At 39.5% G+C, this 21090-nt stretch overlaps 1 protein-coding gene across 1 annotated transcript in view; it reads left to right on the forward strand.

The window, feature by feature from the left end:
• The first annotated feature begins 2144 nt into the window (after positions 1-2144).
• TPH2 (tryptophan hydroxylase 2) overlaps positions 2145-21090 on the forward strand; it is a 48770-nt gene continuing 29824 nt past the window's right edge. Inside the window, exons 1-7 of the mRNA XM_009082491.1 lie at positions 2145-2159; positions 2684-2830; positions 5077-5260; positions 5361-5461; positions 8245-8312; positions 15060-15256; positions 16694-16829. Coding sequence (XP_009080739.1) covers positions 2145-2159; positions 2684-2830; positions 5077-5260; positions 5361-5461; positions 8245-8312; positions 15060-15256; positions 16694-16829 — 848 coding nt within the window. The remainder of the gene's footprint in view (positions 2160-2683; positions 2831-5076; positions 5261-5360; positions 5462-8244; positions 8313-15059; positions 15257-16693; positions 16830-21090) is intronic.

Genomic DNA, 21090 nt, shown 5'->3' on the forward strand with positions numbered 1-21090 from the left:
CGCTCAGGGCAGCTCCGGGCCGCTCGGGACAGCTCCGGGCCGGTCGGCGCTTCTCGCCGCAGTCGGTCGGTTTTCAGCAGCCGCAGGGGCCGGTGAAACTCGCTTTGCTGTCGCATCGTTCAAAGTGCTGCCTTGAGACAGTTTGTAAGCAGCGGGAAAGGTTTCATTCCCAGTACACACCGTGCTGCAGAAACGAACCTTATTGCCGCTGGAATAATAGCAAAGCATTGGGGTCCGGTTCGGGTGGTTTTAAATACTTGAATTTTAGAAGTCTTTGCTTACTCTTGCGGGCTGTACGCATCAGCAGAACTTACCTTTCGAGTCGCTCCTAGACCTCCCAGCTCGGTATGTGAAGCTTTTTTGGCGAGACACGAGTCCCAGGCGCTCGCTGTCGCTGGTGCCGCGGGCTGTGCCGCTCTGTGCCTCCTCTGCCCGCGGGCAGCGCAGCGCCCGGAGCATCCTGCACCTTCCCTGGGGATGATATGGGTGCAACAGGTGCTTGGCTGATTTCAGGCATGGGATAAACTTCTGTATGCTTACAGATAAATGTGTGTGTACTTTAATGAAAGAGTGCTAATAGGGGCTAATAATGCAACCTGCTCTGAATATGTCAGATATTTAGGAGTATAAAGACTGCCCCCTATAAAATTCTGCAGCACATGAAAATCTGGATCATTTGAGTAGATCCAGCAGAATGCGCCAGTTTGTATCAGTAGTGAACTGTCTTGTATTCTTTCTAGTAAAATGTGGAATGTCTCTGTATATACTTTGCTTCTATTGGAAGCATTGAATTAAATGGAACAAATTTGTTCTACTGTATATTTGCATTGCTTTCTTCACTGAGTTTGCTATAGATGACTTTTTTTCCTGAGTACTTGCACTTCCTACGGATATTTAATTTTCATTAGGAAAGTTGATCTGTTAGTTGTTACTTAATTATGAAGTATACTAATGAGCATGGCTGATAAGATTTGAGTTCAGCTTCTACTGGGCTCATAACAAATAGGTATTCTAGTTTTCATATGCTTGAGAGGGTCTTTCAGTCATCACTTTGGGTAATGAGAGTATTAGGGAACAGTCTTGGAAGGTGCCAAGTGCCATTGTTTCCCAGAGGCATTGACGATATTGAGATTCTCAGACACTCAGTTGATTCCACAATCATCTGTACATAGTTTCTAGAAACAGCGCACATAGAAAAAACACAGATGGTATAAAAATAACACCTTTGTGACTTCATATGGAGGTTGTGTAGTTGATATGTATGAAAAGGATTTAGCCAAATCCCAAATGTTACCAAAGTTAAAACAAAAGTGACCTTTCTTGTAACTATTCCTGGGCAAACCTCCTACTGAGCAGAATCATATAAGCTCAATTGCTAAAAAATAAATGTGTTAAACCATTCATATATCATTCTGCAAATGTAATTGCTAGTAGTATAATAAATGATGAGAAAATACCAGAGAGACTTCTTAATATTTCAGTAACTAGTTTAAATGTGTCTGGTCTAACCTATGCCATTTAAAGAGTGTTATAAGACCTGTTTTAAAAAGCTTCATTTTCAGGTTATTTTCTGTAAGATGATTTACAAATTACTAAAGGGCAGTTTAATTCATGTGGAATAGTTGTATATGATTTTTAATTTCTATCTTCATATTTTTTTAGTGACTATATTATGGATTATAAAAAAACAGTTAGCATCTCACTGGAGATTTAACTTCTCCATGAGCCACAACCTGGGTATTGGAAAATGCAGGCTGGTTTTGAAAATTATAGTCACTCTTATAAAAATTGTCTATAAAGGCTGTACTGTTGGCATCTCAACAAGATTTAGGCTGACAAATTTACATTTCTGGAAAACACTAGCTGATATTTGGCTTAAAACAGTCATTGACTCCCAAATTGTGAGAAGGTAGGAGTGGCCAAGTTCCTCAGCTAACTCATCCTATATGGGATGTACAGTTTTTCGCAGTGAGACCAATCAGTCATTTGAATAATCTCCTCAGGGAAGCAGTGGATTCCTCAACACTGGACAGTTTTAAGATTCAGCTGGATAGGGTGCTGAGGGATCTTGTCCCGACTATACTCTTGGCAAGAAAGGTTGGACCGGAGGATTGTTGGGGTCCCTTTCAACTTGATACTCCATGATGCAGTCTAAGCATGTATTTCTGTCCTTGTTTGTATAAACAGCAGAGGTTTGGTTTCCTCAGGAAAAATTACATTGCACAACAACATTAATTGTACTATGACAGCAAACATGAAGTTTATGTTTTAAGTGTAATGTTTAATACAAAGACATAGACTAGCACAAATCATCAGAAATTGACTGGTACAGGTTAGAATAGCAGAGCTGCTGGTTTTTCCAGTAACTCAGACCATCATTAACTTCATATTTATTGCTAATGATAGCATTGCTCTAATAATACCATCCTATTTGTATCCTAAACATTTTTATGCTTTTCCTTAAGCTTTCTTTTTGCTTTTTATGGACTAGCCTTTCACATAATCACCCCTAGCAGCTGCCTTTGATCTGTGGTTCTGTTTTCAAATAAACACACTACTAAATGAAGTCTGGATGAGTTCTGTTCAGCTATTTTCTAACAAAAAGTTCTCTTTGCTTAAAAGATGCAGTTTTGGGAAATGCCTGTTTTCATCTGAGTTGATCATGTTCTTTATCGATTTGTAGCTAAACAGATCAAGTTCTGGGAAAAATGAGGAAAAGAAAGGGAATAAAGGAAATGGGAAAGGTGACTCTGAAGGTGGAAAGACAGCAGTGGTGTTTTCCTTGAAGAATGAAGTTGGTGGATTGGTGAAAGCCCTTCGACTCTTCCAGGTAAAGCTTACAAATCATTATGCTGACTGGACTGAGGAAGGCTACTGAGGTCAGGCTGTTTGTTGGTATAAACCTAATGGACTGTGGCAGAAGGAATAGAGTGCAGTTACACTCACTCTGCTGAACTGAATAAAAGTAACTTAAAATTTTATGGACCATTCAGCAAGGCATTTTGGGCTCATGAAGGGTTTTCTGGAAGGAAGTTTAACATGGATGCTGATGCTCACAGTCTTTGCTTTAGATTTCTGGTGTGTGATTCTCAACACCAGAAATCAGATTTGAAGTTGTCTGTGGAGGCCACAGCGAAAGGAGGCACTTTCAGAGAGTAGTTTGGAAACTAAATTACATACAATCAGGTGATGGTGGAAGCCTTGCTGCAGGGCAGTGTTTGGTCATGAAGTTAAAGACACCTTTAAGTGCTTGCAGGGTCAGGGCTTTGTGTGTGTAACTGGATTTGTGAAGCATTGGTTCCCACACAGATCCCCACGCAACTGGTGATTTTCGGTCAGACTGCTACTACTGCACATGGTCTCCTTGCCTTATTAAGAAGTGGAAGAGGGCTTGGAGGCATGTCTGAGGGGAGTTAAAACAAACCAGTATGATAAAAGGCTTAGGTTGTTCAGTCTATGCAGTGCAGTGAAGAGAAAGTTAGAAGTGTCTTGGAGCCTGCCTCTAAGGCCAAACTGTCAGAGAGGTCCAAGTGTGGGAGCACTGAGCATTACCAGTCCTCACTCACAGGGTCTGGCTCTGGGAGCAGATTCCCCAGCCAAGGAAAGGGGAAGAGTTAGACCCACAGGAGGGAGGCTGCCAGGAAGTAGGGTGTTTGACAGAAAGAAGGAAGCCTAAGTGAGCAAACAGAAGTTGCAGAAAGAGTCATGTTTGCAATGCAGCTTCTCTCCAAGGGTTAAGTGTCTAATTGCAGCTCTGGCTTAAGTGCTTGTACAGGTTCATACCTGAAATTTTGGATTTGCACATCAACTACTCCTTCTTGGGAGTAGATATATAACTCATGCTGATCTCTTAAAACATGGCTGGAAGATGTGGCAAAGATATCACCCCCATTCATGTAATCACTTATCAATTTGAGTACTGTGGTGGGGAGTGCAGGGTTTTTGTTCTCTGCGTAATCCAGGGTAGATCAGAATGAATTTGTTACATGATGGGGCTAGCTACACTGTATACATAGGTTATGGAGCATGCCAGTGAAAGAGTTATATCCAGAGGTGTAAAAGCAGAGGCTGCTGGTTGACTGTACCAGAGGAGACCTTCACCTGAAATGGACATTTTATGTAAAATTCAGCAGGTTAGTGGAAGTACAAGCATGAAGTTTTGTTTGGAAGTCACTGAGTAATTGAAAGGACAGTTGTGAAAAGTAACACATAGTTTCTGTCTGGAGAAAAAAAAAAGGAAAAATCAGTGTCAGCAGAAGTATTGGCTGCAAGCAGTCGTCTAATCCAACCTTCTACTATGAAGAAAGTCTGTTGCAACACTAGATCAGGTCAGTCATAGTACACTATGGCTCTCTGTCATTGCATGACACCCTTGGCAGACCAGTAGTTGTGGTGGGAGAATACCCCATAGGAAAGGGTTCATGCAAGTATTTACACTCCCATGTTTGTTGCATGACTTTTGTTTGATGAGGACATTGTAATAGAGAATAAATTGAATTAGATTTTAATTTTATTATAATTTTATTGCTATTGACACTTTGGGTTATTGATAATTGCTGCACAAAAGATAGATGATGTATGATATACAGTCATCCTCACAAAAATACTTTTTTCCGCGCTTGTTCATAAGAGATACTGAAGTAGTACATGTTTAATGGCATCTATTTAAAGAAGATCACTCAAATCTATTTTAAATTAACATTATTATTACACATATTGCCTAATAAAATTGCATTAAAATATAATATTTATGGCAGAGGTAAATAGAAAATTGCATTCAATATTTGTTTTAAATTATGTTTTACTGTCCTCTGTAAGAGATTGTTCGGTAGATAAAATTAAATTGTTACTTGGCGTACTTCGTTAACATTAACATTTTATTTTTACTGTACAGATTATTTTTTTTTGTCATCAGTATTTATTATGCGTCGCTAACTAAATGTGTAAATACAAAGTGAGTACTTTCAATAAAAAGGCTTTTTAATACCTGGAAAAACTTCCCTGGGCAATATGCCATCAATATTGCTCTTCTAGCTGGTATGTCTGTGCTTCATCTGTTATTTCATCTTTCCACAGGAAAAACATGTGAGTATGGTTCATATTGAATCACGAAAATCAAAGAGAAGGAATTCAGAGGTGGAAATTTTTGTGGACTGCGACTGCAGTAAGAAAGAATTTAATGACCTAATCCAGTTGCTCAAGTTTCAAACTAATATTGTATCTCTCAATCCACCAGAAAACATCTGGACTGATGAAGAAGGCAAGGCTAGTTTTGTATCATTTGGTTTAGATACTGACAAACGTTTTGCACAGGTATCTCCATAATCTGGTGCATTCAACTCATATTCTGTCTTCTACAGATCTCGACTGTGTCCCTTGGTTCCCCAGGAAGATATCTGAATTAGACAAATGCTCACAGAGAGTTTTGATGTATGGATCTGAACTGGACGCAGATCACCCTGTAAGTGTAACACAAAATGGTCCTATAGACAATTGGTCAGGTTACTTGCCAGTCAAATAAAACCCCTGTTGACTGCTGATTGTTTTCTGAACATGGGGACTGGTTTCTCTTCAGTAGTTTTAGCAAATTAATTTTCCTTTTCTGTAGAAGCAAAAAGGATTACTTATTGCTTATTTATTGCTTAACAAGTATGTCCCCTTTTGTACTGCTTGCATTTTTTAAAAAATCAACTAGTTGAAACTAGGTTTCAAACTTCAAAGAATTTAGATCAAGGTGACCTTCAGTTCTGCCAGAAGTAGCTCTTGGCTAAGAATTGATACTAACCTAGGTGTCAGAGAAGAAAGAATTATGAAGGAATAATTTGGCACTCAGGAGGTAATTACAAAATAAAATGGAGCAATATATTCCTGTTTCTGGTGAATGCAACAGATGGGAAGGTGTCTTGCACTGTTTCCTGACTTTGGTGACGGGAGACAAGCCTGTATTTTGCATAAGCTGTATCTGCAGTCCTGCCAAATGCTTAATGCAAAAGACAGAAAAATAGATTTTTTACTATTTTATTTCTTTCTTGTGTCCATAAATGCTTAACCTCTAAGACATTAGATGGCAGATGATTCAAAGCATTTATGTTACAACATTTACCCTTTTTATAAATCCAAGTTACCTCTGGATAGCTTGGCTGAAAGATACTGGTGGTAGCTACTCGTATTCATTCCTAAAATAGGCTGGATTAAACCAGTATTGTAGGGAATCTCCAGCAGAAAGGAAGTAGGCAGTGAATTAAGACATGTGACCATAAGACTGTCTTGTGGTAGAATCAGATTAAACTCTAGCTGTAAGCTATAGTCTCCTTTGGTTTCTGTTGTACACATTTTGTGCTCTGGTGGAGCTCAGGCACAGATTCTCACACCTGTGCACACAAGCCAAATGGACACCATCACAATGTCCCCTGGCAGCCCCACTTCTCTGTCTCTGGTGTCACATATCAGCCATAATAATCATCATCATCACCTCGCTTTGTTTTCAGCCACCTCTACCATGTGTGAGCCCTTCCCACACTGCAGACCCACAGTCAGGGAGCGTGTCACTGGATCCTGGTTTCTGCCATGTACATTTTCGTGATGAACTAGCATTTACTTCACATTTTCTCAGAAAAGTCTGTTGATTATCTTCAACCATTGACCATAATTTGGTTCAAACAGAGGTTGTAGTGACATCTCATTCCAGCTTTGAGTTTATGACCGTGACAGGCCATTAGATACTGTTTTATGTTCTGAGCTGGTACCTTCATTAAATACTTGAGCACTCTGCTGAAAATTTGCCTTCAGTTTTACAGAAAACAAAAAAAAAAGACATTTGCATTATATGAATATATATTTCACACTTGGGGGAACTCTGATAAACATAATTTACACACCATGTGTTAGCCTATGCAGCATTCTAGATGTTAGAAATGGGGGGAAAAACGTAAATCTGTGACTGGCCTTTGAAAGACCACTTCAGGTGCCTGCCCTGTTCTTTAACAATGGCATGTAGGTGCCAGAGGACCAAAGAGAATTATTCATTCTATTACAGAAGCTGTAAGGATAGCACCACTTCAGCAGCACAGCCCTAACCCATTCCATATTGGCTAATGATTTCAGTCTCAGTTTTAATACACACGACAGGCTTTTAAGTCCCCTGTGCTCTCTTCCATCACTTTTCAGGTCTTGAGTGGTCTTCAGCTGAGTAACTCAGCATTTATGTCAAAAGGTATTAAGGAGACAAAGAGGCTCCCCCAGATTGCAGCAACCTTTTGCCAGTCAAAAAAACTTTTCTGTGTAGGATTGAAGGCTTGCAGATTTTCTGCAGTCTTCTGAAATGCTCCCTTACTCTGCCCCAGCAACACAGCTTAGGTTATGGGCCACTAAAATGACTACTGAGTTTTGTGGAAGCTCATACAAATATTTCAAGTCAAGAGATGTTACCTTTTCAATTCCCTTCAGTGATTTGTGTTTGTGTATGTGAGAATTAAGGAAAAAATACATTTGAATTTTCAGCTTTGACTAGGGGAAATTAAATGTACTTCATGGATACTAACTGGGGAACTTAGATAACTGTTTACACTTTTTCATATTCAAGAGGTTGGCAGTTCTACCTTGAAAATAGTTAACTCTTCTTGTAGTCCAAAACCTGAAGTATCTAAATACTTTACAGGTATAAAAGAGATGTTGTTCTAATTTTTAATAGATCAAAGAGCTGTAACTGGCCAATGTGTATGTTATACAACTCTTTTGTGCTTAATGATGAAAAGGTATGAGCCTCTTCCTTGGTAATTCAAACTGGAGCAATATGCCTATTTGATGCTGAAGGCTGATGGTGTTGGTTAAGGTGGCAAGTGCTGAAATAAAAATCTTCTAATGAGTTGTGTGTGATCTCTAGACACTTCTGAAGAAAGATGTATTAGGGATAGACAAATTTTTCTGCTATGTGCCTCCATGTAGATCTCTGTTCAGATCAAGGAAAACCTGAGTGAGATGAAATGACAAGAAAAAAGTTTCATTTTTCAACATCTTGGATGAATGACTGTACCTATGCACAAAACTGTATTGAAATAACTCCTGTGGGAGTTCGGTGGGGTAAAAAGTGAAGAAATCCTTATCTTCTCTTGCAGTCCAGTAGGCAGTGTTAATGAAAATACAATACAATTAAGTACTAAATAAACACTTTAATGATTTATTTTATAATTCTTACAGCGAATTTTCTGTCTTTATTGTAAATGACTATCTTATTCCTTGCTTAAGGGATTTAAAGACAATGTCTATCGACAGAGAAGAAAGTACTTTGTGGATGTTGCCATGAGCTATAAATAGTAAGTACTGGCATAATTCTTCCCTGTGCTGCTGACTAGTTAAAATTTATGCTCTACTTAATTCGGTAGGGTGAAGTTCAACAGTAGAGAAAGTCATCCTTTAAACTTTGACTAGTTTAGTGTAGCCTATATATTACAAACCTGATGCTTGGAATCCCATTACATTTTTGATACAGATACAGACATGTAAAGCCTTTGAAAGGCAAATACTCTCTCTTCAGCTTTTTATTCACAGCTGCTTAAAATTAAGAAAAGATTTTAGAAATGTTTGCATGTCTTACTGACAAACTGGTGTACTGCTGAATCACACATTTCTAGCATCCTTACTTAGTTGAAAGAGCTCACTAAACCCCAATATTATTATTTTCTTCTGGTACATGTACTGTATTGGGCTGAGGCCAATTGTATGAGGTTCAACAAGGTAAAGTGCTGGGTCCTATACTTGGGTCGCAACAAGCCCATACACTGCCACGGGCTTGGGGCACAGTGACTGGAAAGCTGCCTGGTGGAAAAGGACTTGAGAGTATTGTTGGGCAGCATCTGAACATGAGCCAGCAGTGTGCCCAGGTGGCCAAGACGGCCAATGGCATCCTGGCTTGTATCATAAATAATGTGGCCAGCAGGACCAGGGCAGTGATTTTGTCCCTGTATTTGGCACTGGTGAGGCCACACATTGAATCCTGTGTTCAGTTTTGAGCCCCTCACTACAAGAAAAAGATTGAGGTGCTGGAGCATGTCTACAGAAGGGCAGCAAAGCTTGTGAAGGGTCTGGAGCACAAGTCTTATGAGGAACAGCTGAGATAGCTGAGGTTGTGTAGTCTGGGGAAAAGGAGGCTCATGGGAGACCTTATCACTCTCTACAAGGACTTGACAGGAAGTTGTAGTGAGGTGGGAGTTGGTCTCTTCTCCCAGATAACAAGTGACAGGACAAGGGGAAATGGCTTCAAGTTGCACTAGGGGAGGTTTAGATTGGATATTAGGAAAAATTTCTTCACCAGAAGAGTGGTCTGGCATTGGAATATGCTCCCCAGGGAAGTGATAAAATCACCGTCCCTGGAAGTGTTGAAAAGGTGTGTGGATGTGGCATCTGGGGACAAGGTTTGGAGGTGAACATGGCAGTGCTGGGCTAAGAGTTGGACTCAGTGATCTTAGAGGTCTTTTCCAACCTTAACGATTTTATGATTCTCCTGGATGCTGCAAAATGCTGTTTATCAATTTTACCAGCACAGCTCCAAATTTCTTAGAATTCAGTGCATTTCTGTGTAGTTAGTAGAGCTGGTGCCTGTGCATAAATACACTGCATGTGTTTTCTCTTTTCCCCATTTCAAGTCAGTATTTTCAATTTGCCACAGCCCCTGGAAGTCAGGAAACTTTCTCTTCTACCTACAAACACCTACTGTGTTGCAATTTTCTTGTCATAGAAGCATTCAGCTAATTCTAATCCTACTCTTGGTTTTATTTGCAACAGGCTTAAGGCCTCATTCTCAAGGGAAAGAACATACTAATTTCATGTTCTTTTCCATTTTACCACATTTCTTCAGGTTTTTCATTTTTCTCCTTTGAGATTTCTACCTACATTGTTTAAAGAATATGAAACACACAATTTTTTTCTCCCTTTATAGAAAGCACATTCTGTCAGGAAGCTATTAAAAAATGGATTTTTGAAGGTTTTTCAGTATAAGGCTAGTATACAGCCCACAGAAGGCTGGGGAGACAGAAGGATTAGCTCTGCTTTGTGACCATATAATTCTGATTATATTTCTCCTTTACTGTTGTCCCATTCCTGTCGTTAAGCTATTACCAGTCTAACAAATGTGTAAGTGCTAGTGTTCGTTCCCTGGTTTTTTTTTTGGCCCACAGTGGCATTTGTTTAGCTGAGTGCTCATGACATCCATCCAGCACACTGAGCTGCTGGGGCAGGGTGTTGGGTGGTAGAGGAGCTTTCTGGGCTGCCCAAGTAAGTCCTGAGTTAGTACTTACTCAGCTTTCAAATGTAAATTGAGGGATATTTTTTGTTTGTATGTTTGTTTTCAACTGATTGATTTATTATCTCGTTTTTAGACTGCTTGCAGTAAAGTTAGCACTCCTTTCCTAACATTTGTTGCAGTGTGAAATGTCAGGCGTGGATGAGGGCAGGCTGTGTGTGCTCCTAGGCTCTTTCAGTTGGATAGTTCTCCATTTATGCATGACGGTAGCAGTAGTGCCATGCATTTCACACCTGCTAACTTGCTGGAAATACCTTCTTCCCTTCTCCCTGTCAGCTGCCTAAGTGCTGGAAAGGTCATTCAGCTGGCTTACTAAGCAGTAGTAGGTCTTCTACTTCAAAGTGTGTTTTTTTTTCTCCCCTGAAAGCAGTGACAAACATCATTCTTCTCACAAAAATCACATGAAGTTATTCTGCATATTCCCAGAAAAAAACAAACCAAAACAACAAAAAAACCCAGATAAAGGAAAGGGAAAACCTTTTCATTCTTCAGATTTTGATGGCTTAAGAATGATTTTTGCAGGCACATTGCAAAAATCAAACAGCCCAAACCAGAGATTTTTGGGGCCAAATCTTGTACTTCAGCAGAACCACTCAGTTGTATTCCTTCATTCTGCTCATGTTTTCAAATCTTCAAAAGATTTCTAACTCACCATGTTATTATGATCAGAGAGAAAACAAGATGTTTGCAATATTCTTAGCCAGGGACCACAAAATGGGCTGGGAGACCATTGCTGAGGGCACTTACCTAACATGTGCCAAAAATCTCATTCATGCTTCAGGTCTCCTGCAGTGTTCATCCTTAATCCCAGGGATGTGCCATGTCTACTGGTCTGTACAGCCAGTCTGTCTCTGGGTGTCTGTAGAGACAGCCCAGGGAGACACTGCATCCTGCTGCAGCTCAGCCTAAGCCATGCTGAGAAAAGGCAGATCAGCTCAGGAGGGACTCCGAGCTGCTACAGCTGAGCTGTTTCTGCTATCCATGCTGTGGAGCTCAGAGTTAATATAGGTGCCTCGGCACTACATCGCAGTCTCATCACACTCTCTTCTGTGGCCTAATGACTATTTATTTATTTATACAAAGAGAACAACTCTGTTATAAGGGCTGCTTTCCTTGGGGATAAACACCTCTCAGCCATCACTTACTGAGGTTTGGTGTGTTTCTACTTTTTGCAGTGTGAAAAAAAAAGCAAACCACACTTGTTTCCTTAAAAAAATAGCAAAGAGATTTGGCTGCAAAGAATTGACTCCATAAAAAAAATGGAGTTGAAAAATCCCAGATCAGCATTTCCTTTATGAATTGCTACTATTCTGTAGTGGTAGATGTTCTGCTTTGCTTGAACATTAAGTGGCCTCTGTAGTGGAGAGAGAGAGAAAAAAACACTAAGAAGTGAACTTGGAGGGGCAGATATTTATTTGAGCTGAGTGTTAAAGGGGAAGATGTTCATAGAGCACAGCAGTGAAGATCAGCTGTATGAAACAAATGGACCAAAAAACCCATAAAGAAACATATTCCTCCCTCGTTCACTTAGCTTCTATCCTAAAGATAGTGAAAATCTTGCTAATTAGTTCTTCGAGACTGATTAAGGATTTGAAAAGTGTTGAGAAAATTAAATCTGGAAGAAACATATGATGTTTAAAAGGGAGTTCATAATATGAGTTGTTTGCTCATGACCATGGCAAAATGGGAAGACCCTATTATAATAAGGAGAAATAAAAATTCAGGATAGATTAGCTTTTAGAGTCATCTTGCTCAGCCACAAGGAAGTGGCTGCCTATGCAGACTGGCCATTTCCATGATTTGTTGAAATATTTGAATGCAAGATGGGTCTTGCTTGTTGAAATAAGAGAGTTAGAAAACTGAGGTATACTGAGCTGAGGGAGAAAGGTACCTGAGGTCCTCCCCCAAGTCTGGCTGCTTTGATTTTCTTGATAAAGAAAGCAATATCATGGTCAGCTGGAAATAAGACCAGCTTTCCTAGGCATAAATCCTATTAAGAAATCAGTGTTTGGTGAACCTTCAGTACTAATGAATTAATTGAAGCAATAACTAAGTTATAAACCTTTTAGCAAGCAGTGAACAAGCTTCAGATCCTTGATTGTGTTTATGCCTTCCTAGTGACAGGTTGAACAGAAACATGTTTTTCCACTGGTGCACACATTTTAGTCCTTGATGGGCCAGTGCTGACCCATACTGACAGTACTGGTAGTAGAGGTCGGGTCTAAAGCAAAGGGATTAGGCTGGGAATTCTGGCAAACCCAGGTGGATGGAGTAGCAACCTGCTTGTATCTGTCATGTATGGTACAATTTAGAATAGCTGTGCTATGCTTTCCATGAACTGGCAGGCAGCTTAAGGCTGATGAATTGTTAAGGGGAAGGACAGGACTGACTCCCACTGAGGATGGGCATGGACACAATGCAGGTTCTGTGGATGAGAAATACTTCACTAATGTTTTGCAATTTTTGTCTTGCTGCAAAAGAGTGGCTAACAGGGAACTAGCGGATGTAGTGGATATTCAATGAGTCCTTAACAAACATGAGTACTTCATAAAAAGTAGCTTTTGACTGACTGCCATGATCAAAATCATAGAGTCATAGAACTGCAGAATGTTAAGGGGTTGGAATGGACCTTATAGATTATCTAGTCCCAACCCCCTTTGCCATGGGCAGGGGCCCCTCCCACTAGACCAGGATGCTCAAGGCTTCATCCAGCCTGGCCTTGAACACTGCCAGGGTTCAGGTATCCACTGCCTCCCTAGAGAGCCTCTTCCAGTGTCTCACCACCCTCACAGTAAAAAAACCTTTCCTGATATCTAATCTAAATTTCCCCTCTTTGAGTTTGAACCCATTACCCCTTGTCCTATCACTGCAGTTCCTAACAAAGAGTCCCTCTCCAGCTTCCCTGCAGGCCCCTTCAGATACTGGAAGGTTGCTATAAGGTCTCCATGCAACCTTCTCTTCTCCAGGCAGAATGGCCCCAACTTCCTCAGCCTGTCTTCGTGGGGGATATGCTCCAATCCTCTTATTAAATTTGTGGGCCTCCTCTGGACTTGCTCTAATAGTTCTATGCTCTTCTTACGTTGAGGGCACCAGAACTGCACACAGTATTCCAGGTGGGATTTCATGAGAGCAGAATAGAAGGGGAGAATCATCTCCTTCAGCCTGCTGGCCACACTCCTTTTGATGCAGCCCAGGGTTTGATTGGCTTTCTGCACACACTGCCAGCTCATGTTGAGTTTCTCATCCACCATCACTCCCAAGTCTTTCTCCTCAGGGATTCTTTGATATAAAATCCTTTTGATATAAAAGAATCCTTTGATATAGTGAAAGGCAAGGAGATTGAATGGTAAGTTTTCAATAAAGATGAGGGGAGAACCACAATGGATGTAGGGCAGATGATCCTCTCTTGTGCATGAAGAGACTGCATAGCAGCAATCAAATGTGAGGTGATTATTCCTTGTTACCTCGTACAGTGGAGATGAGATTATGAACTGGGCAATAACTGAAATGGAGAGCCAACTGCCAATAAAAGCCCAGCACTGCAATTCTCCTGCTTTAGTGGGGTTCCCCATGCCTAATATACCTGTTCAGCTGCTGTCTGTGATACTGGGGAAGCTGCAGCACTGGATTTAGAGTGCCCACATTGCCAGCCCTGTTGCAAGGAAGTGGGAGATAAGGACTGATTGAGTGGAGAAGGATCCTGTGAATCCCTTTGACCATCTGTACATGATTATAGTGTGGCAAAAGAAGATACCTGAGGAGAAGGCAGATTGCAGAGATTACATATAGGTTGTGAATATTAAATCCAGAGAAAGATGATAATGTTTCTAGGGAAAATTAATGACATGAGATGATGGCCCATGACCATGACATGGGAAATTCCTTACAGCTAAATAGAAGGCAGTGGAAGTTGAAAGGAGCTCTTCACACTGTTCACACTGTCATTGGGTTTTGAATTAGCTGTAACTACTCAAGGCAAATCTTGGATGTCAGAAACAGATTAGCAGATATTGTGGAAGGCTCCTGCTTTGCAATTTCTGTATACCTGTGTAAGGGAGAGGAGGCAGAGGAACCATGCAGAACAAAAATATATAGGAGACATGTATTTACAGGCTGAGTTTTGCCTGGGCTGGGCTGTTGGCTCTGAGGTGAGCATTCTCATGCCATAGTCCTACATGAATTTGAGATTCCAAACATATCTGCACATGTAAGGAGTAGTCTAAACAATAAATAAATAAATATATATTTTAATTAATGCATGCATTTCTGAGCATCTATGTAATTGCTTAATCTTAACTTTGTAAAATGCTAAGTAATGATTATGTATATAATATTTGTATTTTAAAGAATGCATAGAGCATGCAGTGTGCTGTAGGTCTTACTGAATCTACGCTTTGGACTGAATCAGCATCTTCAGCTATCCACTTACAAAGGCATCAGTGGCAATAAGTGGGGAAATATTAGTCTGGAATAGGAATATAGGAAATCCATCTTTCTACTGTGATATGTACAAAGATTAAGAAATGATGTACTTGTTTAATGTGAAACACAGTTCTTAAGAAAATGATACGTACAGTTTGACATCAAGAAATAATTCTAAGAAAAAAGCATCTAGCTGTCAATCTAAAATAGCTTTAAATTATTTTAATTGTCTTTGCCTTTATTTATTTTAAAATACTTCTTGCAGAAATGTCACTATCCACAATCTGTCTAGAATCTGGTTGTATTCAGATGTATTTTGTATTATTTCTTTTCTTTACAGTGGTCAACCTATTCCCAGAATAGAGTACACAGCTGAAGAAGTTAAAACGTGGGGGGTGGTCTTTAGGGAACTCAGTAAACTCTATCCAACTCATGCTTGTCATGAATATCTAAAAAACTTTCCTCTGCTGACCAAGTACTGTGGATACAGAGAGGATAATGTGCCTCAGTTGGAAGATGTTTCTGTTTTTCTTAAAGGTAAGATTCATATTTGGTTTATCAATAGACGTGGTTTCATGAAAACACTCTTTTTTGTTAGTATGCTCTGCTCTCTCAGGGCACAGGATGTGATTTCTGATAACCACAGTGGGCATCCCCCAAGTATCCAGGCAGGTAAAAGAGGAAGTCAAATGCCAAGATAACTGAATTTAAAGAGGAAAGCAGGTTTGGCACATTGTTGTATAGCCTGATGAATATGAGGCTTTCCTGAGTACTCAACACCTCATGAAGGTAGTAATTATATTTGTAGGTTGAAAAAAATATATGGTACCTCATACGTGATCTGGTACTTCTCTTTCATTTTATTTTTTAAAAGATTAGTATATGACATATTTAAGTGTGAAAATAGTCTTAATTTTCCTTTGTAATGTAAATGTGTCCTATATGGAAGATGTGGCAGACAAGAACCTGTTGCTTTTAGCTCTAGAGGAAAAGCCACCAAAGAGTTAATCTGAGGTTTTAATTTCTCCACAAGAGTTTCTTCAGCCACATGTACTTGTTCCTTAATCCTCTTGCTCAGGAACTAAAGTATTATAAAGGTGTATGTTTGAAAAAAAAAAATATATGTGCCATTAAGAGAATAATTAGCAAAGCATTTTGTCCCAGATATAGATGGATAATCTTTAGCTAAAAGAAATAGAAAATTTGTTATGACAGACTTTCGGCAGTCGGTGCTTCATCCATAACTATTGTTTGTGAATGTCTGCCTTCACTAATAGCTGACTCATCATTCTTTGAATTGGGTTGTGCCCTTCTGGATCTCTAAGGAATGATCCTAAATTGTACAGGTTCTTTCTCCCTAGCTAGAAATTCAAAGTCTCACACTTCTTCCAGAAATATGTTTTCAGGCTACATACAGCAAAAGTAGTATCTATTGAAGAAAAGCTTGAATCATTCTCCTGTAAAAACCTTGAAAGAGCAAGGAATGAATTTTTGAGAGAAACGTGCTTTTTTAACTGAGTCTGAAATTGTTCCAATCTGACAAAGGAACACTTCCTTAAATATTTAAATGAGGACCTCAGCTGTAAAAATTAGTATTTTATTGTCACAGTCTTTTATCTATAGAAATAAGGACAGATTTATTTTAATCCTATCCTGTTCTGTTAGGTTTGAATATATTCTACAGAAGTCATCTTCTGATGTGGAAACTTCTCTCCCATTTGGTACCAGACACAAAAATTTTAAAAACATCATTTATGGTACCTTTGCACTTTTTCTAGGCAAAGGTATTCAAACCCACTTTGAAATACCTCAAGCAGTTTTTATGAAACATATGCTAGCAATGCAAAATACTGCTTGTACATAACAGGTGAAAGTGATGTATGGTGATATTTAGTCAAGATTCTTTGTGCCATGCTTGATATAGTGATATATATATATATATAATGTAGTCTTTTATTATCTCCTTCACTTCAGAAAGGTCTGGCTTCACAGTGAGACCAGTTGCTGGATACCTGTCTCCCAGAGATTTTTTAGCTGGCTTAGCATATAGAGTTTTTCACTGCACCCAGTACATACGACATGGCTCAGATCCTCTCTACACACCAGAACCGTAAGTTGCTCAATATGCTTTAGTGCTGAAAAAAATATGCTCACTAGATTCTTAAAAGATCCAACTGAATTGGCCAAAATTGAAAAGAGGAACCTTCCTATAAATGTAAAAAACTGCTTACATTGTTGATGACAAAATCCTTCACAATGGCGAGCCAGAATTTAATTCAAAGACTTTTTTTGTGGCTTTTTGTAAGAGTCTTAAATAACTGGTTTATTTATACAGTGGGTCAAGAAATACTATTTGGATTATATTTCATTGGAAGATGGAGTTTTCAACTAAAATTTTTGAAAAAATGGCTAAATTTTATTTTCTGTTGGACAACTAAGGAAAGAAGATTTTGAGAAAAAAAAAGCCCTGAATCTCCTTCCCAAAAAGTGGCTTTTAGAATTATAATTTGGTCTTCTGTGTGCCAATTTTTCTTTTTCTGGGCCAGGCTCCACAGCTGTACTTCATTTCTCTCCTGTAACACAATGCAAGCAAGGCATGAGGCACTATTCTCTCACCCAGAGAGAATATTAGATATGATGCCTGTTACAGGGAACAGGATAGCAATAGCAAACACTTTAATTATGACTTTCATGGGACACCATTGCAGCTTTTCCAAAACAGAATATTGCGAGTTTGGATGAAATATTTTGGCATATGGTCTTTTGATGAAAAGTGGAGAAAAAGAAGATCGAAGCGATTGTAGCTCTTGTCTTGTGTCAGTTAGATAATATGGAGGCAGTTTTACCAAAGGCATCTGCTGATCTTGTAACCACTGGAATGATATTTTTGCAGTGAATCAGACATTAGGCAGTTAGCATGAAATTGTAGCTGTGGTTTAGTCAGATTGGACTAGTGAGTGTATTTGAATTTTGCCCAAATTTACACAAAGGATTCATACATATATATTCAGCTCCAGTCCTGTAAACATTTTGGAGCCAAGTCTAACTTTGATTTAATGAATAGACTGCCCAAACCGTGGAGTAATATTTTCAGGTATAAAAGGTATAATGGAACCCCATAGTAAGACGCAATGCTGCTAAAAATGATCTGGCATTATTCTGGCAGGAGTCACCAGGTGGTGCTGTTAGACACTCATCTACCCTTTTCCTCGGCGTCTGAATTGAGTAAAGCATTCGCCGAAATGCCATTAGGCTAGTTTTGTGTGCGTGTTTCTTTTGGGAAGGAGGTGGTGATCCCTGAAGGAATTAATGCACTTTTATAACCTCCATAATTAGAACTTTAATCTCTTAAATTTGTAGGCAAATTGCTACAATGTAAAATCCTGAAAGAAGGGCCTGGGTATGTGATGCTGAACCTTTTCTGGTCTGTCTAAAAATATCTGTAGATAATAAATAAATAAAAGAAAAGATACTTGGGAAGTGCCAGGGTTTGCACCAATGATTTCCTCTCCTGTGGGCAGCCAATGTTTCGGATTGCAGCATGTACCAATGTTCAGCAAAAGAATTATGACACTTATTAACGTTGTACAAACTAGAAGAACATTTTCTTCTACTGGTAGATTTAGGTATATAAACTCCAACACGATCAAAGGAATGAACATCTTCCAAGAAGCAATTAAGTGTGTCTGTGCTTTTACTGATATTCTCTGGTTCATTGATTTGTGCATTTGAGAGCCCTGTAGTTTTCAGGATGCTGCTTACATTTAGAATTATGCAGTGTGTCATAGCTGATCCTTAGGAGTAATGTCAACTGCTTTTTTTGTAGCCTTTCTGGTCATGGTATCTGTAAAGTCACTGTGTAATAATAATAGTTCAGTTAGAATGAAGATTTTTATTCCTTATTTGGGCAGAACTTAAAAATTCTGGTTAAGGTCTTAACTCCTCTAAATATGACTAACAGAGGAATTAAGTTGTCATTTTCTAAAGATGTTATGCTTTTTTTGCAGATCTGCTTGTTCACCTTATTTAACTAAATTGTACTGACTTTGAGGAACTCCATAGGAATATTTTGAAAATCCCTTTTAAATGTTTCTAAATTTTTTTTTATAGCATAGAGCATCTAGTGAGTGTTACCAGATATGCAGAGTGAAATCCTGGCTTTTTTTTTTAAACTCAGTCGCAAAGCTAAATTGACTTGAGTGGGGACAGCTCTTCATCTTCTGCAGTAGCTGCAATGCCCTGAGATCTGCTGGTTGATATATATGACCATAATGAGGTTTGCTGCAGGTCCCTGGCTGGTGAATGTTGCATTTCAATGATATAAACCTGGAAAAAAAGGCTCCCTTTGACTTCAGTGGGCTTTCCATCAGATTTAACACCCAAGCTATAGAGCTTGATACAAATTAGAGAGTTCATTTGGTTTGATCTGTATCACTACTACATGCATTTAAAAACATTTCTTCCTGAGTTTCATTATGTTTCTACTACATTCAAGAGCTGTGTAGATCTCCTCTGTTTTGCTAACTAATTTATTCCAAGAAAAATCTTTTGCGGTAGAAAGTACATTACAAAAATCTTATTTTCTCTGAGCAATGTGTGTGAATACATTAAAGGAACTTAATTATTTTCTGAATAAAACAAAACAAAAGAATCAATCCTTGGTAGTTAAGCAAAGAATTATATTGTTTAGACTATCTATAAAGGGCCAGACTGGCAGGGAAGTCTAAGAGACTCCAGTGACAATCCCAAATGCCGATACATGTTTCTGCTGAAAGATTTTGTGGGTTTGGTTTCTTTGGTTTTGTTTTGTTCATATGTTTTTGCTCTTTGTAACTGCACATTCAAAATACTACTTTGCATAGTTTTAATGGAAGAATCTACAAGCTAAAGACATGAAAGACGTATCTTCTTCCTCCTCATTCTCTTCCCCTTGCCGAGAGTGTGTTGTGGTTTAACCCCAGCCAGCAGCCAAGCCCCACGCAGATGCTCACACACTCCCTCACCAACGGGATGAGGGAGAGAATCCAAAGGGTAAAAGCTAGTAAAGCCCATGGGATGAGATAAAGACAGTTTAATAGAGAAAACAAAAGCTGCACACACAAGCAAAGTAAAACAAGAAATTAATTCACTGCTTCCCACAGACAGGAGATGTTCAGCCATCTCCAGGAGAGCAGGGCACATCACACACAACAGTTCCTTGGGAAGACAAACACCATCACGTCCCCCCTTCCTCCTTCTTCCTCCCACCTTATATACTGAGCATGATGTCATATGGTCTGGAATATCCTTTTGGTCAGTTTGGGTCACCTGTCCCAGCTGTGTCTCCTCCCAATCTCCCATGTATCCCCAACTTCCTTGCCAGCGTGGCAGTATGGAATACAGTAAAGACCTTGGCTCTGTGTAAACTCTGCTCAGCAATAGCAAAAACATCTCTGCATTATCAACCCTGTGTTCAGCACAAATCCCAAACATAGCCCCTTACTAGCCACTGTGAAGTTGACTCTACTTCAGCCTGAACTAGCACAGAGTGACAAGTTAATGGGGTTAGGCCTTGTCTGCTCTCATTTTGTCTGCAAGGGTGGAAGTAACAAAGACCCTGTGTCCCTGTGCAGAACTAAGATTAACACATCTTGTTTTTTTTGCTTCTGGGAGTTGTGGCTTCAGCACAGGAAAATAGGGATGTTAGACCCTTGCTTGGGTATCAATAGCAGCGATGCTGCTGTAGAAGCTTGCCTGCAGACAAGTGTGCTTACCTGAAGCCAGGAACTTGGAGCCAGTTCCACTGTATCTTCTTTGGCTGTTTGAAGTACTAATATGAAGCTAAAGATATCTGAACTGATGCAGTGCAGCATAGGTGGACAGCACTTGGTGTTGATTTCTCCAGTGAAGGTAAGAATTGGAGTTAGAGTGCTGGACTTGCAGAGAATGGGCTTTGTGGCCCATTTTTGTGTTGGAAGGTGATAGTTGGAGGAGTCACATTCTTCCAGTGAGTTGCTTGGTACTGGGAATTTTCAGTGTGTATCTGTCAGACTGCAAACTCCATTTCCCAGCTGCTCTTTGTATTCTTAGTGAGTTAAGTCTTGCAGGAGATGTCTGGAAAAATTGTGTCTGGAACTGAATTAAAGAAGGGTCATTAGCCTTTGATGGTTATCCACTCAAGGGTTATCCACTCCTGAACAAAGAGATGGACACTATGCAGAGCTAACCAGTTTTTCAAGTCTGAGCTCCAATGAGAATGGAACTATCTAAGCTATGGGTCTTGTTGAACAAATTACTCATATATGAAATTGGCTCAAACTTGTAACACACAACTTCAGAGCAGTGTCTGTCTCACCAAGAAGTGTGACTATAACACGAGCAAATGTTGCTAC

Source organism: Acanthisitta chloris, unplaced genomic scaffold (assembly GCF_000695815.1).
Source record: "Acanthisitta chloris isolate BGI_N310 unplaced genomic scaffold, ASM69581v1 scaffold11369, whole genome shotgun sequence".
NCBI classification, from domain to species: domain Eukaryota; kingdom Metazoa; phylum Chordata; class Aves; order Passeriformes; family Acanthisittidae; genus Acanthisitta; species Acanthisitta chloris.